The sequence below is a fragment of the Enhydra lutris genome, unplaced genomic scaffold, assembly GCF_002288905.1.
Source record: "Enhydra lutris kenyoni isolate GAN:26980312 unplaced genomic scaffold, ASM228890v2 scaffoldscaffold17, whole genome shotgun sequence".
Taxonomy (NCBI): Eukaryota; Metazoa; Chordata; class Mammalia; order Carnivora; family Mustelidae; genus Enhydra; species Enhydra lutris.
Window position 1 is genome coordinate 46,345,829 of NW_019154101.1, and position 18,349 is coordinate 46,364,177.

Below are 18,349 nucleotides of genomic sequence, written 5' to 3' on the forward strand. Positions count from 1 at the left end.
TCTCTTTTTTTTACCAGTTGATTTAAATTTTTAAAGTCACATTTTTTGATCATACTGTGTATACCATTTTGTGCCCTGCTTTGTTCTCTAACAGAAGTAGTTTCCATGTCATTATAAGCTTGTTTTTTAGAGGTTGCATCTTATTCCCTTGGGTGGATTATTATAATTAACTTAATCATTCCCTCTCTGGGGGCTATTTAGTTTGTTTCTAGTCATTTGAGATAATAGTTTGCAACTGGCAAGCTCTTTTGAAGAATGCATTAAATTGAATGTTATTTTGTAAAGTACATTCTCATTCAAGCTATTCTACTGTTTTTCTTTTCCTTAGAGTCATTTTTCCTTCTTTCTTCAGGAGTCTTCTGTCAAACAACAAAAATATTTTGGGATGTACTGTTATCAAGAAATGAAGGGTTATTGTTGGTGGCCCTAGAATCTGGGTTCAAGGTGAAGAAGAAATCACTTGGCAAAATGAAAACTAGTAAAAGTTAAAACAAGTTGAGTCTCTCAGGGCTCAGGGGTGCCCAAAGTCATAGAATAAAGACTGCCTGTCTGCCCAAAACAGCATTTCGCTTGAGTATTTTGAGTACGTTACAACACATATTTTTTAATGGCAAAAGAAACACAGATACGTTATGGGGCAGGATGCCTGATTTCCATGGATTTTTAAGATTGAACAAGGCTTCAAAAGAAATTTCACTTTTATAGGGGCTGCCTCCAAATATATCCTCCAGTATTCTAGATCAAGGGTTGGGCCAACTGATAAATTAGTCTTTTCAGACCACCAATTCTCTGCTATATCTTCTTTTTCATTTGGTTTTCTTTGTCTTATTTTCTAGTCATTTAAAAATGTCAAACCATGCTTAGCTCAGAGGAGGGGCCGTCTAGAAGGTCTGTTGTTTCTTCTGCCTCCTGGGGTTCTTTAGAGGCCACATTTGAGAAACACAGGATTAGCTGTTTCCAAGTCTCCTCTGAAAATGAAGTATATCGTCTGGCAGAATGGAGTAGAATGTAGCGATAGAATTTTGACCCAGGCTGAATTACTGGCAGTAATTGTGTGTTACTGCAACTCTGATTGTTGGAGTCAATAAGGAAAAGTAAAAAAGGAAAGCTGAAGTTTAAAATTTTCGTTATTCATGGGAGATTGTGCTCTGTCTCTAAAATATAGATGTTATTTACATAGGCTTAATGACTACATCATCTACATGGTATGTAAGGCAAAGCCCTGACAGTTATCCCAGACTCATTTTCCTTACCTCAATCCCACTTCGTTACCAAATCCTGTAATTTTTATCTCCTATGGAATTCCACCCTCTTTTCTCTCCCAGCAAACCTGTGCCTCATTCCTGTTAGGATCTTTATCTCAGAATTTTTTGTCATGTAGTTCCATTCAGCCAGTCCGTGAGGTTCCTTGTGTTCACTTCAGCAGGCTCTGTGGCATATTTACCTTAGTATCTGCATTATGCTAGGAATCCAGAACATACTTAACCAAAAATTGGTTGTGTGAATGGGTGAATAGCTACACATATGTTTTCAGCTGAGCAGGTAGCTAACCTGTTCTGTTGGGTCCCGCCTTGTCAAAGTTCTGAGCATTCGCATTCCCATTTTATTAAATACAGTCAAGTCTCAAGAGGAAGCTCACTGAGGTATCTTCTAAATTTTACAATTAAATCTATTTAGAAAATCACCTCTGTTGGACACTCGCCTCTCCTACAGGTAGAATTTTCTCAAGAAACTTAATCTGAATTAAATTCAAATTAAAGGTAACTTATCGAATCAAGAAAGATCTTCAGATGTTTTACTGTAAATAATCTTATTTGACATCCTCACAGATACTAGGAAAGGGAAAAGTCGGGTGGTGGGGAAGGGGTGATAGAAATTCCTATCTCTTGCTGATCAGCTGTATGCCCAGAAGCATAACAATTTAATTAGATATTTTTTGCGCTTTTATCTCTTATATAACCGTAGTTTTTATTCTTCTATCTATAAATGTTTAATCTCCCACTTTCACCTCAGTGAGATGTTTGCTGCAGTATTCTACAGTGATGAATCCCTGGGACGTGTCTTTCATGAAAACGATGGTTTATGCCGTGAATATTGAAAACCTTCATCCAGACAGGTTCTGGCTGCCCCAGCTGCATGTTTAACGGTGTATCTTAAATAGGATCACGTTGGAGGTTTTCTTTTGGTTAAAATGTTTCTCTTTCTGAGCCTCATGCAGTTAGAGTTAATGAAAAGAAAACAAAACTGTTAAAGACACGAAGGCCTTGTTAATACTATCAACGTGAAGACAATAAAGGAGGGTCAGAAGTGAAAAGTCAGTTTTCCTCTGCCCTGCTTCGTAGGTGCCCCCCACCCCGAACTCCGAAGAGATAGCCTCTCCTGTGAGGTTCGGCTTTGCAGTTTTCTTGGTTATCACCATTCTGTGCCTGTATTCCTTGATATAAAACTTTAGAGGGCACATTTTTCTTTGAAAGATGAAGAGAAATCTGCATTCTTAATAGCTTCTCTCATTTCTCCCCCACGTTGATTCCCCCCGACACACGTGCACAGCATTGCTAAAGCTTATACGTCACATTCTCCTCTCTGACTGGAATAACTATTCTAAAATATAATATAAAAACATATTTAATATTTATTTTGGTATGAACCTATAAATGCTAATCTCTGTAGAGCTGTTGTGTCCACAGTCATAGAGGAGGGTATATTATCCTACTTTATGAAATCCCTGTGGCTTAAAGGAGAATGACATAAATGTCATTATCCAAGAGATTCTCTTAATTAATTTTAGCCTTTTCACTTAACTCCTCTGGGTATTTCTTAAAATGTTATTGCTGGTTCCTTTTCCTATGTTTAACACACAAATTTTTTTTTCCATTCAGTTTCAGTTAGTGCTTGGGTCGCTATATTTGTTCGCTCTGCCATCTTGTACCAGCATGGTCAGAAATGTTAAACATGAATTAGGAATTTAAAATCCTCATCTTTGGGCTTACCCATATTTTTGGTGTTTGGCATAGAAATTGCTGAATGAAGCTGTTTCAGACAAATACATCTTACATACCCTACCAGGATTGGAACTGTCTACTATTTTTTCCTTCTATATGAAGATTTTATAAAATACAACATAGCATTCATAGTCCTTAACCACTAAATCAAGATATTCTGCTCAGAGGCTACCCTCAGGCTTGAAAAATTTTAAGAAGGAGCCTCTGCTCATTTTCAGCTGCAGCAGCAATAACGTTGGTTGTCTTAGAATTTAAAATTTTTTTTTTCTTCTTTTGGGTAAACCAAATTTGCTTTGGTGACTGCTGCCACCATTTCCTTATAAGCCATGTAGTTTTTATTCCGCACAGCCTCCTGTTTGGATATGCCCTTGGCATGTGGAAATAATATGGGTCTGTCACTTAATTGTCATTGAGCTAGCATGGGAAGCGATACAGCCTGGCAGTGTGGCTGCTGTGGGTTTTCCTCACTGTTCTCCTAGGGAACACTAAAAGGGCAAAGAACTTTAAGGTCTTTGTCTCAAATGCTTGTCTAGTTCTTAATAGTCTAATCGTGGTGTACAGATAATGTACTTAAGTGAGCTCTGTGGAAGAAGGAGGCTGTTGTGCACTCTACCTGTTGTAGATTTTATCATGAGCTTATAAATTTTCTGACATTGGTTTTCACTTGAATGCAAACAGAAGTTTAGGTGACAGAAGGTTTTCCCCCCTTCTTAACAGCTGTTTTGCCTTCTTTATTTTTCTTAAAATTGCAGCATTTAGATAGATGTTCCATTAGTAATAGTGCTCAGTTATGTTGATACCTGTATAGTCCAGAAATTTCTCTTTTCTTGCACTAGAAACAAAGTGAGTTTTCTTCTTTTGTCTTACGTGTAATGAAAATATACTAGCTTCTGAAACTGGGCAATTTTATCTTGAATATGCTTTGTATATTTGTACCCTTCTCCAAAGGTAATATTAACTGATCGTTATACTGTACAGTTCCAGAAGGTTGGTTTTGCTGAAATATATAACTTGTAGATGTGTATTTATAGACATTTCAGAAAGTGTCTTTGACTATATGGAATTCAGCAAGTCTACTTTGAGACTTTATAGTGAGTTTTTAAAATACAGTGCTTTTAAGTTTTGCAGTACAAACCTTAATACATCTTTTTTTTTTTTTTTAAGATTTTATTTATTTATTTGACCGAGAGAGATCACAAGTAGACAGAGAGGCAGGCAGAGAGAGAGAGAGGGAAGCAGGCTCCCTGCTGAGCAGAGAGCCCGATGTGGGACTCGATCCCAGGACCCTGAGATCATGACCTGAGCTGAAGGCAGCGGCTTAACCCACTGAGCCACCCAGGCGCCCTAACCTTAATACATCTTTAAAAGTAGAAGCCTGATAAATGAGATGAATCTGATAAGAAAGCAGAACTTTCTCTTTTATTGGGGAATGCCTAAGGCCATAAGAACTTACGTCTTAATAGGAGGTGATTTAAAATTTTCTAATACTATTTTACTCTTAATAAATTAAACAGTATGACTGAAATAATTTATCTCTAAAAGGAGGTATTAACTAGTAAGAAATCCTAGATTTTAAATTATCAACCACCTATCTGCCTAAATATGACAAAAAAAAAAAAGCTGAAAACCTTTTACATTTTGAGATTCATCAGACTTTTAAATATCAGAAAATAAATTTTTTACATAATTTTTAAGAACCCATAGTAGGGTAGGATTTACTCCAATTATGTTACTAGCATAAGATTACCTAAAACATGACCCATCAGTCATTAATTAGCAAACACAACTCATTCATCCACTTGACAAATACTAGTAACCTGGTGTGTATCAGGTACTATTCTAACACGTGCTTTTAAGAATTACTGCCCTTAAATTAATCTGCTTTTAAAGTTAATTACCAAATCTTATATTTGTCGCTTTGAAAGGAGTTAATTACCTAAAGTGACAATTTCTAAGCTATTGGGAGGATCCAATTCAATATTCAGGTAAGAAGCCCCCTAGCCATAGTGATGTTAAAGTCAGAGAAAGTACGCATTGAACAGGATTTGCACTCAGATCAGTAAAATGGTATTCAACTATTTGGAAATACCTTTGTTACAAAGAATATTTTTAACAATATTTTCAGTTCATGGGATTTTGCCTAAGTTCTGTTAGACCTGTATTATTTGTGACATAGTTTTCCTTATAAAAATAATTAAATTTTCCATGAACTACGAAATCTGTAATGTCCTAGAGTCACTAGAAACCTCCAGCTGCCTAGCTGATATCTTCTTCACTTGGATGTCCCATACAGTTGCTCAAACTGAACATTTTGAAACCACTTCAGCCTTATTCTCACATCTGCTTTTTCTCTGGTCTTTTCTGTCAAATCACAAAGGTCAGAGCTGCGTTAAGTCTTAATTCTCTCTAACCCCCTCCCCCGCAGTTCTACAGGTGAGTATGGTCAGTTCTTCCTCCAAAATCTATCTCCAGTCTGTCCACTTTTCTCTCCATTATCGTTGGTTGGGTTCAGGCTGCCACCTTCTTACCTGATTACCACAGTACTCCCTTGACTTTTCTCCCTGCTTTCCTTCTTGTAGGCCTGTCTCTGAGCCATTCTCCACACAGTGGACTTAAAGATTTCATCTCCATTTATTTAGAGTATGCATGCGAGCGGGGAGAGGCACAGAGGGCAAGAGAGAGAATCTCCAGCAGACTCCCCACTGGGTACGGTGCAGTGTGGGGCTGATCCCAGTACTCTGAGATCATGACCTGAGCCGACATCAAGAGTCAGGTGCTTGACGGACTGAGCCACCCAGGGGCCCCTAACTTAGCTACTTTCTTAAAGGAAACTAAATCATTCTGCTCCTTGCCCAGAACCCATACATGATTTCCTTTTGTACGTAAGATAAAATTGAAAATCTTTTTCTTGGTGTTACACAGTCTGGCATATGCTCCTCTCTGTCAGACTTGCCAGCTTCACTCTTCACCAGTGCTGTTCCCTGTCCCAACACTTCACTTGGTCAGCTCTTCTCCTCCTTCATATTTCAGCTTAAAATGCCACTTATTTATTTATTTATTTATGTATGTATGTATGTATGTATGTATGTATTTGACAGAGAGATCACAAGTAGGCAGAGAGGCAGGCAGAGAGAGAGAGGGGAAGCAGGCTCCACGCCGAGGAGAGGGCACATCGGGCTCGATCCCAGGACCCTGGGATCACGACCTGAGCCAAAGGCAGAGGCTTAACCCACTGAGCCACCCAGGTGCCCCTTAAAATGCCACTTTTGACGTAGGTTTTTTTTTGCTGAGCCTCCCTTTTTAGATATATTGCTCCTTGTCAGGTTAAGGAAGGCTCTCTTCGGCGGTGCACTGTACTAGGCCTGTTCCTAACTTGCAGGGGGAGCTACCACCTGAAGATCTACGGAAGGAAGAGCGAGTGGAGGGCCTGAGGCTGAGAGGATCGTGAATTCAAATCAAGCTGCCTTCAAAACCACATGACACTCAACTTGCTAAAGCATTTGAACAAGGGAGTCTCTACACAGAGTGAAATAATTCAAAGATTTTTTTCATCATTGAGGCATCCTTTGCAGGAAGCAAATCTCCATTCTCCAAGTGATGGACTCTCATTCAGATTCCTAGACGGGTTTCAGAAATACTTGTGATGCCATTGGCTCGGCTCAGCAGCGAATTCATTAGGACTCAGTGACTGAAATACAGGGTGGCCCCATACCTGGTTTCCTTTTGTCCAGGAAGCATCAAAGTCCAAAAAGCATTGATTTTAACATCAGTGAGAATTGGCCCCAAATCTCAGCTCTTTCACGGATTGCCTGTCAAACTTGGGCAGAATATTTCTTGACTCTGAGCCAGTCTCCAACCTGGTGGTCTGTGGTGGGGATTAAATGAAGTACTGATTTTAAAGTCCCCGGCACAGAGCAAATGACTCCAGTGATTCTGATCACTGTCTGCTTACATTGAACCTTTGGAAAAAGTTATCCAAGGAACTTCTACTGAATTTTGAGACTGCTTTACCTGGACTTAGAAACCATATAGTTACATCTGTGCAAACGTTTGAAAAGAAACAATTGATGAACACATTGACCAGAATTCCTTCTTAGTTTCTCTTGTAAAAGTAGGAAGAGAAAAATGATTCTGTGTTTGAGGCAGAGATAAATGTTACAGAGGATATAGTTTCCTCTAGGTTTTATTTGATCTTTTTATTCTCTCTGAAGACACAGTCTGAAAGAATGTGGAAAACTTCAAAAGCAGAGTAGAAGCACTTGCACTGACACATGGAGACCTTTATGGCTTTCTGTTTACTCGGTGATTTTTTTTTTTTTTTTTAAAGCCCTAGATAACAAAATTTAAGAATGGAATTGGGAAAAGGGAGTCAGCCTTTCATATTGAAGCACCCGAAGTAAAATCTTTTATCAGAGTGATTTCACACAAATAAATGTTAGTTTGGCACAAGAGGGAGAGGGAACGTGTTCTGATTTCACTTGTCAGTGTTTTACATTTTAATCCTGTCACAGGCCTTGTGTTAAAAACATGGTACACCCATCGTCATACTCAGAGAAATTTTTATGCTCAAGCAGAGCCAATCCAGTAGATTTATGTAGGCCTTCCCTGGCCTGCATGAAGCAGTGGTGCATTTTTCGTTTCCATAAAGAATTTTTTAGAAGCACCAAATACTGATATTGTTTGCTTTTTTTTTTCTTTTCTATTCCTCTTTTTTCTAGGATTATGACAGTTTTTTTGAAGCAAAGGAAAGCAACACGGTCTATTCATTTTTAGGCCTGAAACCACGGTTGGCATCAAAGGTAGGGAAATCTTTTCTTGTTTTAAAATTATCTTTTTTGAATTGTCTCTAGGGGTTGAGATTGAAGGTATTAAAGGAATGCGTGTGTAGTCTCCTAAATTTTTAAATTTTGCTTGCTCAAGTGCATGGTCAGGGACTACCTGGTGTAAAAACACAAAGAAGTCCAGCTTTTTTCCCTCCAATTTTCAATTGTTGTATATTAGAGTTTAATTTTATCTATCATTTATTTATAATCTATATCCTCTTCTTCCAAGAAGAATTTAGGTAGTAAGTGCTTTCTATTTTAAAGTGCAAGTTTACATTATTTTACATTTTTTTTGAAATAGCAGAATCAAAGCCATATTTTAACATTTTTTGCACATTTAACTCCTGTACTTTGGAAGGGAGATGGTCTGTAATAATAAATGATCAACTTTGAAAAAAACACTAAAATTCCTAAACTAAATCAGAAAGCTTTTTGAAGCTACTTTATTACATCATATGTCTTTGAAGGAATATAAAAGGCTCAAGCTTTTCTAGTAGTAAGACCAGAAGTTAGATATATTATTAAAGTTTGTGAAATGTATAGATTCACTTCCAAAATAAAAAAGAGGGTTTCTTTATTAAATAAGGTAATATTTTATTTCCCCCTTTAAAAAATACCATTTTCTTCTGATTATGAAAGTAGCCTCATTTAGGAAAGGTTCATTTAAGAAAATACAAAAGTATAGAGTAGAAAATAAAAATCACCTATTATCCCACCACCCAGAGATAAGCATGTTAACTTTTTTGGGTGTATTTCCTTGCAGTCTTTTTATACAAACCAGTTGAGGTTTTGATTCTATTTCAAATTGAGACTGAATTCTAAAGTATCTATTTTTAACACTAAATTGAAATGAAAGTGCAGTACTGGGTACTTTGATGTCTGCAAGCAATAGGTCTCTTGAGGCTACCCAGGATCTGTACCATTTCTGGAACACCTATGGGAGGAAAGCAGAAATTATCAATAATATAAATTTTATACCAACACCTACAGTTCATAGCCGATGTGAAATCTTGCTTTGTTTTTACATTACTAAGTCCACAGATGGTTGTGGGTGGTTTCCATGCATATGTTTTAAACAGTGGCAAAACCCACACATATAATATTTAAAGGTTCTTAAAACTATTTTTATAAAGATGGAACATTGGAATACTTGTTAGGAAAATTATAGTGTTTTTACAACATATTTCATCCAAAAATATTAAACAATCCAGATTTATCTTCAAAGACCTGGAAAAAACACGGGTGGGAGTAATCTAAAGGATGTATAAATCTAGTGGACATCATTATCTCTGCAAAAAAAACCTTAAAAAAAAATACCATGTGCCTGCCATCTTTGTTCTCATTTTTCCCTGAAGAGGTAGATTCCTTAGAGACTCTGAAGACTGACTTTTTTTACTCTTTAAAAATATTTATTTTCATAAATTTCCCAGGAAGTCTATACTCTGTAAGTATGCATTTTCACATGACCTGTGGTCACAGTATTAAAGTTGGTCTTCCGATGCCATTGACAACTGCTTGATTTCCGTCGACCATTCCAAAGGCATTAAAGGCCCTGGGCAACCCCACCCATTCAGCCCACCACATTCCAGCCCCACAGTGGGTCATATGAGCAGGAGCACATGGAACCAACGTGCAAGTCCATGGTGCAGTGTTTGTGCAGTCTTCTCTCGTGAATCATTCAGGGCCTTAAGGGCTAATGGCAACTCACACTTGGCATAGGAGAGAGGTGAAAATATGTTTAAGAGCAATTCAGCTTTTACCGCCTTCCTACTCACATATTTTTTTTACTGTGGTAGTAAAACACACTCAATCCACAATCCGCACTCAAAGGCCTAGACAGAGCATTCATGGGTATAATGTACTAAAAGATGGATGCCCCCTTTTCTCCTTTCCTTTCCCTCCCTCTCTGCAGTATATGTACATAAACAATAGGGCTATCTATGTACTATATACATATATGCCGAGGAACACATAAAAAACACCACTAGCATCTGTAATTGCTCTTACACAGTGAGGAGAGAATAGAGAGATGGTAGGAAGAAAACGTTCACAAGCCCAACAGACCCAGGTATAAGGTAGACTCTGGGCAGTTCTTAGAAATGGACAGGGCAGAGAAAGGTGAGAGGTCACAAAATGGTGGCCTGTAGGACACACTGGGTCTGGATGCATCTGTCCTGCACAGAACTTTGAAAAGAATTTAAATGTGTTGCTCATATTTAAAATACAGGTTTCTCACTTCTCTTCTTTCAAAAAATTGAAAGGACAGAAACCCTAGGGGAGCCCACTTCCTCTTTGGCTAGTTGGAGCCAGTAGAAGCCAACCCATCCTGGGTACCTACCTAAGAGAAAAGGAGGCCTTTTCGCCAATAATTTTCAGGTGGAAAACCATCAGGTTTGTTGTTTAATCAGACCTAAAGCAGAGCCTGGAGTAGAAGTTTCTGCTTTGGGATCCCTGCCATTCAGAGGTGATATTCAAAATACATAACAGCTAGTAAATCATGGTCAGTCAGTGCAGTCATTGGAAACAGGTGGCTTCCTTTCTCCTTTCATACTTGGCAGGTCAGGTGGGTACGACTGCAGTCTATGCTGATCCCGAAACCTAGGATTTGCTTTCATCAGTCACATGGGGGTGATTTCTTATGATTTCCAACATCCCCATTCCTGACATCATTAAAAATCATTGCTGGGGTGAATTTTCTTATGAACCCAATGCAACAAGTGACCTTTCTTTCTTTTTTTAAATAAATAGGCAGAACCTTAGAGAAGACGAGTGGAAGATAACGGAGATGCATTTTGGAGCGCCCCCTGGTACTCAGCACACACCTGCTTACCTAATGCATCACTGTGACTAAAGCCACGTGCATCATCAGTAACTTTGCTTGCCACGGAAAAGGTGTTTTTAGAAGACATGGGTATAATGGGGTTGCATGATTGCTTAGAACCAAATCAGGACTGTGGTGGTTTTTCCCTTATTTTCAAAATTGCCTGCAGTTGCCTCATTCACCTGGAGGTACTCTAACCTGTTACAGGTGTGCTTCCTTAATGACTGAAAGATAAAGTGGGTGGCACCATTGGAGAGAAGATGTTGGATCTGCCCTAGGTTGTAGTTGATGCCAGTATTGCTCAGACCCGCCTCTCTTTAAGCAGCCTGGATCATATCCTTGATATTTGGTAGAATCTTTTGATCAAAGAGGAACAAAGCAATGCTGGCTGACAAAGGGCTGCAGATTTTTGCTGCAAAAGTAACAACTGTCACTAGTCCTGGGCTTCATAATAGCACCTATAGATAAAGATGTTCTAGCCTCCTTTGGTAATGGACACTCTTATTTCCATAAATCCTCCAAACTCCTACAGATGTTTCCAGAAATCACTGTCGCAACAATGTGTGATCAGGACCAAGTTACAGGGATAAAAATAGTTGGTATTTTGGAAAATATAGGCTTCTTCATCTCCTGCAAGGGAAAAGTTTTATTTAAATGTAAAAGACAGCTTAGAAAAGATATATTTTAGGAGGTGTCCTAATTAGATAGTAAATTTATAGGGAAATGATCTGACTCCTATCTGAAGGGATTTTCAGCTCTAGCAACTTCTTCATGCACAAGTAACATTTTTAAATGCAGCTTCCCTAACTAACAGCTGCTTATTCTATTTTGTGAATGGATTATATTTTTTTTGAGAAAGGAAGATCTTGGCTAGATATATTTTGTGAGCCTTTAATGAGGCATACTAAAAGATACTAATATTGGGGTACAATTTCATTTTTTTTCCTCGGTTGCTTTTCACCAGACCTTTAACTGCTTGCTACTATTTCTGGCCAGTGTACAGTCCCAGATTTTTCAGGGTAATGTAGATACGTGTTCTCATTCCGTGTGTGGATACCAGTGAGCTTTCAGAGAAAGGGGCTGTCAGAGAATAGCTCTGAATTGTAGTGGGCATGTAGAATCTCTCTACTCCCTTCGGAATGGATGCTGAACATGTCTGCTTCCTTCAGGCAAAGGTTCCTTTTCTCCATCCTTGTCCCTGCTTATGGTCTTCAGAGTTTTTGGTTGCCAAACATAAACAGCCTCGGATTGGATAAATTCTTAGAGGGTTGCCTAAAATATTCTGCTTTCCTCAGCATCGTGATGTTGGACCTGTCATTCAGATTCTGAGCAGGATGTAAGAAATTCAAAGTACATAAGAACGAAAGCCCTGTCACCTGTGTTCTCTCACCCTCCAACTAACTAAATGTGGACCACTCCAAAGGACCTGAATGCTGACACGGAAACCCCAGCCTGAGATCTGCAGCCCAGGACTACGTTTACGACCCAAAGAAGAGCATGACCGTAGATTTTGACTTGACTGGAACAAATACACGATCCACAATTTTCTCTCCAAGGAAAGCTGTTGTGAAATCATGGGTATTACTGCTTAGGTGGCATTAAAGAAGATCCACGTCACATTCCATCTGATAAATCCCAGGGACTATCCAGGAATCTTTTATTTTGAACTGGATATTGTGTTTGAGTCATTGCGTCTTCTGACAAGGCTTAGAATTTCATTTGCAGATACAACAGTTTTAAAAAGCTTGATGCCACAGTGGTCTAACTTCATTTAGTCTGCTCTTGCCAATGAGCGCCAAGAACCAACTTGGTAAGATCCAGGCCTTGCAAGTTAGATTCTGGGGTTGTGGGATCAAGAGACTTGCTAGACAAAGACAGCTCCTCAGATCTATTCATCTTAAAACTTTTGCTTTACTGTGGTTATGGCAGGACCCAAATGGGTCTCCTAAACAGATTAGTTGGATGGCATTGCTAAATTGTTACCGGTCGCACATCGTCTTCTCCTCACCTCATTATTTTAATAATAATTATTATTATTTTAAAATCAGCATAGAAATAAGAGAGCCCAGCCCTGGCTGGTGCTGTACTTGTTACGAGGGAGGTGGAAGCACCTTGTGTGGCATTTGCCGCAATACCCAGGCTCCGCCGGGCACTGCCCTCTGGGACCACGTTGTGTTCAGAGAAGCTTGTCTCTTTCCTTGTACTGTTTTACCAGCTAAATTCCAAACATGTAATGATTTCCTGTTCCCTTCTTTAACTAGCTGCCTTTAGATTTGAATAGTCACACACTTAAAAACCTAGGAAAGAACTAGGTGGGAGTTGCAGACGTAGATGTAATATCAAAGGCATTTCAGAATTTTTATTTCCTGGAGTAGGCTCATTGGGACAAAGGAAATGTGCTGCTAAAAATAAAATTATGACAGTTTAAAATTAGATAAAATACAGAGTGCCATCCTGCTAGGTATATGCAGACCAAAAGAAAATTTAGTTGGGGAAATACTGATTTTTTCCAAATTCCAGTGTTCTGGTAAAATCAAAGAGAAGAAAAGGAAAAAATTTTTTTCTCTATCAGATCCTGATATATTTTAGATTTGTTTCTGTTTTATAGATTGCTTTAAATACCTAACTGTTTTGTATTCCATGAATTTAAAAATGAACTAAACTTGTTTTTGTCTTCTGTTATTGAAAGGTACCAAAGCCTCTTTCTGTTTTGCTTTGTTTTTTTAATTTGATTTTGCTATATAGGGTTTTGCTTTTTCTAGAAATACTTTTCATTTAACAGCGTTTCTTAAGTGTCAGGGCCTTCTTTGATCTGCATAATTATTATTTTTAGGTTTCAGTGTGTATGCGTTTGTCTTTAAGGGCCCTGGTAAAACCTCAGATTTTATATTCAGCATTAAAGAGAAATAAATTCCAGAAAACACATATTCTGAAAATGGAGTGTTTGTCCCCTACCATTTCTTATATATACCTTTTCTAATGTCAGTTCTGTGTTTGCTTGAAACCTTCCTGCTCAGTTGGGATATTATACTTCTACTCCTGTTCCTGAATCTCATACCTGAATGCTGCAGATTTGTTGTAAAAATGCAGACAGAGCATTTGATCATTGGAGGAGACCAACACGATGTGGTTCTGTGTGTATGTGTGATGGGAAGTGATCACAGAATCCTCTCAGTGACCAGGACCAAGGATGCATTAGATCTCTTGTTCCCTTGGTTGGTTCCAGTAGATGATAGTGCTTTCCTGCAGACACTGAAGCCACAGGCTGGTGGATTTGTTCCCTTAACTGGGTGCAAAAAACCAAGTACAGTGTAGCCGCCACCCTTAAATAGCCAGGCCTCCCTTGAGGCAGGCCTCTCCGAAAGTGGGAGAAAACATTTCTGAAGGCAGAGTCTGAGGCTGATCTCATCACTGAACTATCTCAGACCTTAACCACCGAGACAGAAGGAGGGTGAAGGAGGAGAGAAAAGAGAACAGACTAAGCTTGAAGGAAATGTGCCAAATCGTGAAGCCAAATAAGCCAGGTCATTACTGCCCACTTATACCCCAGATTTTCAGTGTTCCTAGTTCTTCTAGAAGTGCGGGTCATCCTTTCAGTCAGCATGTGTTGAGCCCCTGGACTGGAGTGGGTACTGTCTGAGCAGGGCAGGAGTCTCCACCGTGAAGGAGAACACAGTCAAGGGCGGCCATTACTGCCGAGTGATGAACAATAGGGTCGAGGTCAGCTCCTGGCACTCCGTTTGTCGTGAAATGTTATGTGTAATCTCCTTTGCCTGTTACAGCCCTTCCAGGTTTTAAGATTATTTCTTGCAATGGAATGTATACACGTACATACACACACACTCAAATATAAAGAGAACAAGCGCCTGTGTGCCTGCCACCAGCTCAGTGCCTTTCCTTTGAGGCACTGTGTGCTCTTCTCGGGCCCTATCCCATCCCTGTTTGAGAGTGGGAGCCCCTCTCCTGAAGTCTGCAGATCATAGCCTTTCTCCCCTTTACCGTTTTACCTCCTTTATCCTCTGTACCTTTAAGTAACAATAAATGGCATTAAACTGTATTCTTCTGTCACTTTACGTTCTTTGCAATTGGGCGTTATCATTTTGCAACAAGTATCCTGGTTTCTTTTCACTGCTAGGTACTACTTCATTGTATGACTGTATCACAGTTTTTCCCTTCTGTTGCGGGATATTGAACTGCATCTTTCTTTGAAATAGAAAAAGGCAGTGTTGCTACGAACATTCTTTTATATGACTTTCAGTGCACATAGCCAAGACTGGATGTATACCTTGAATAGAATTGCTGTATGGTACAGTAAAGCACATTATCAATAGATATGTTCTCCAAATTGTTCTCCAAAGTCATGGTACCAGCTCACACTTTCACTGGTATCCTAGAATTTTCAGTACTCTAGATCCTGCCCACATTCGGGATCATTGGAAATGAAATGGAGTTTTTGCCAAGCCGAAAAATATAACATGGTATCTCATTGCGGTTTCATTTTGCACATATTTGATTACTAATAGGTTGAATGTGTTTTATTATGGTAATTCCTAAGTAGGAATTTGGAAATTCTTCTTTGTGTCTCCTACCTTTTTTCCTACCGTGTTCTGTTTTTTAATTATCAATTTGTAAAAGTTCTTTATAACTTAACCTTTTATCAGTTAATGCTTATTTAACTATTTAAAGAGAAATTATATTTAGAGTAGAAAAATATTCTGAAGCAATTACCAGAAGTATGAAAAGCATGTGAAGCTTTCTTCTATTTGGAGAAAATAAAGTTAAGTGCATATATTGTGTGTTTTTATTGTGTGCTAATTTTCAGCTTGTCCGCATATTCGCCCAGGCAGAGAAGCCCCTCTGTGCTCTAGCAGGGTTCTTTCTTTGAAGCTTATCGTAAGGCTCATCAATTCTAGTTATTTGGCAGGAAATTAATATCATTTGGTTTTCTGCTACAAAATTTTATTGAAAGGAAATCTTTATATAGACTGCATATTTATATATGAACATTTCCTTAGTTTACCAAAATGTAAGATTACGCTAGGCCAAAATGATACTATACTTAAAAGGACATCAAAAAAGTTACTTTAAGTCATAGATTGTTTTGAACCTATACTCATAGTTAAATAATCCTTAAGCTGAATGAGATAGATCTGTAGCCTATGAATATAACCCAGTGTGTTGTGCTCATAGCATGTTTTCATGTGTGTGAACTGACTGGTGGGTATAAGAATGAGAAATACCATGCAGCCTTATCTTCTGAGGCTCTTGCTGCCCAGGGACAGCATTTTTAATAGATTTTTAATAGGATCCTGGCATACTAGAAGATGTAGTATGAAGGAAAGAATGTAAAATAACTTACTGATAATTCTTATATTGACTGCATTTTTAAATGATCATATTTGGGGCATATTGGGTTAAATTAAATATTAAAATTAATTTCACTTTTTTAAAGGTAGCCACTATGAAATGTTAAATTACATGTATAGCTTGTGTTATAGTCCTCTTGGATGGTACTATTCTGTACCAACCTCTGCCTGAATTTACAATAGAATTTACAAAACCTTTAAAGGGTTTTTGGGGTTTTTGGCATAATGCTGCTTCTTTCATTTGTAAAATGAAAGTGTGAACATCTTTTGGAATATAATTTTCTAATACTGCCAAGAAAGATGTTTTTCTCATTTTGCTTTTTTGTCCTTATAGCTTGAAGCACTTTTGTAGTGAAGAGGGAGGTTCTTTTTTTTCCTGGGATAAAGAGTAATCTGTGTGTGTGTGGTAATATGGGGCATCTCTCTGTGTATCTAACCTCTTGTTCCTTTATTGCCTTACAAAGTGGTGTCTCCTCTCTAATTGGTCCACATCTGTGAACAGTCATGGTAGTGTGTGTGTGTGTGTGTGTGTGTGTTTTCTTTCTTTTTTTTTCCTTTTTAAGATTTTTATTTATTTGACAGACAGAGATCACAAGTAGGCAGAGAGGCAAGCAGAGAGAGAGGAAGGGAAGCAGGCTCCCTGCCGAGCGGAGAGCCTGATGTGGGACTTGATCCCAGAACCCTGGGATCATGACCTGAGCGGAAGGCAGAGGCTTTAACCCACTGAGCCACCCAATCGCCCCCTCTTTTTAAAGAGGGAATTTAATGAACCATACAGATGCATCTATAATCTGCAAAACAGTGATAAATATCAATAGGATTTTATCCTAGATTTCTTAAAATGTTGTATCTGTATCTGTAAAACTCATTTGAGCTCCTAGGAATATATGGATAATCTACTTTTTACATATTTCTCTCTGGTCTCATTGCCAAAGATTAAAACAGAATGTGAGTATTAAGGGAAAATATCTTCCCTTTTTTGCTCAGGGTTTTAAGCCATTTTCTTGTTGCTACTCTCAGCGAAACGGTTTTGGGGGAAAACCTATATTTTGTCATTAAAAAAAATGGACGGCGACAGTAGTTAAGTAGGAGAATGGGTTTTGTTTTGTTTCTTAAAATTTTTATTTATTTACTTGTCAGAGAGAGCAGCAGCAGGCAGAAGGAGAAGCAGGCTCCCCACTGAGCAAGGAGCCCAATCGGGACTGAATCCCAGGACCCTGGGATCATGACCTGAGCCGAAGGCAGATGTGTAACTGATTGAGCCACCCAGGTGCCCTGGGTTTTGTTGTTGTTGTTGTTGTTTGACTTTTTTGTTGTTGTTGTTTACTTATTTTGTTTGGGACCCTTCCCTGAAATGAGAGTGATTGTATTATAGTCCTCGTACGCCAACAGATGCCAATTATCTGTGTTTCACATAGCTGTTTTGTATGTTGCTTTGGGGCTCATTATTTGTCATTCTCATGAACTGCCATAGGTATGTAGGATTTATCTTTTCAGAATGGATCGAATAACCCCACAGAATCTGTCTGAGATAAATTATAGATGAACATTTTTCATGTTCATTTGATGTAGCTTACTGATATTATCCCAATGGGGTAGTATTTTTCTTCATATCAATCCATTTCATGCCACATATTAATAACATCCCTAGACTGAAATACAGATTCTGGGCTCTGGATTCAAAGCCAGATTCAAAGATGACTCAGATCAATAGTTGGGGCAAAAAGACCCGTAATTTGGCATTGACTCTGTTATCCTAGACCGGATTTACCTTCTCTGTCTTTACCTGATTTACCTGCCTGTCTTTACTGGTAAACCACTCCTAAACAATCTGCTCCTAGCCACATCCTACCCAACTAGTACAGGCAGTAGAAGTGACGACAGCAGTGATATTTTTACTTTCCAGATTGGCAGGCAGAAGGAATGCCTCCAGCTGCAGCTTCCCTTGCTCTACCATTTCACATGCCTAGTAAGTATTTATTATTACACCATCAGAATCAAAATGAGAAACTGAATCTTGACAAGTTTCCCATTCTAGTCATGAGGTGACCGGGCAAACAGAATTTTAGCAGTTACATATCTGGCAGGTGAAATGATGACGACATTCAGACTTGCGGGTGGCTTCCGAATGACAGCAGGAAACCTGTTCCCTATCATTGACTCATTTAGAGACCAGGCTGCCTCAGACAATTCCAGAGGGGTTCTGTCCTCTAGAACCCCAGCACATAAACCGGTACATCTGCAGTAAGGGTGGACAGACCTACTGCTGGAATCAGACGGATATGCAGGCAAAATGACAGGTTGTGATAGGGGAATTTGGGTGGGAGTGGTGTCTAC

General features: G+C 38.7%; 1 protein-coding gene across 1 annotated transcript in view; it reads left to right on the forward strand.

The window, feature by feature from the left end:
* Positions 1-11,184, forward strand: part of LOC111147684 (SH3 domain binding glutamate rich protein like 2) — a 57,658-nt gene extending 46,474 nt beyond the window's left edge. Inside the window, exons 3-4 of the mRNA XM_022503904.1 lie at positions 7,721-7,801; positions 10,574-11,184. Coding sequence (XP_022359612.1) covers positions 7,721-7,801; positions 10,574-10,585 — 93 coding nt within the window. The 3' untranslated portion in view covers positions 10,586-11,184. The remainder of the gene's footprint in view (positions 1-7,720; positions 7,802-10,573) is intronic.
* Positions 11,185-18,349: the final 7,165 nt, after the last annotated feature.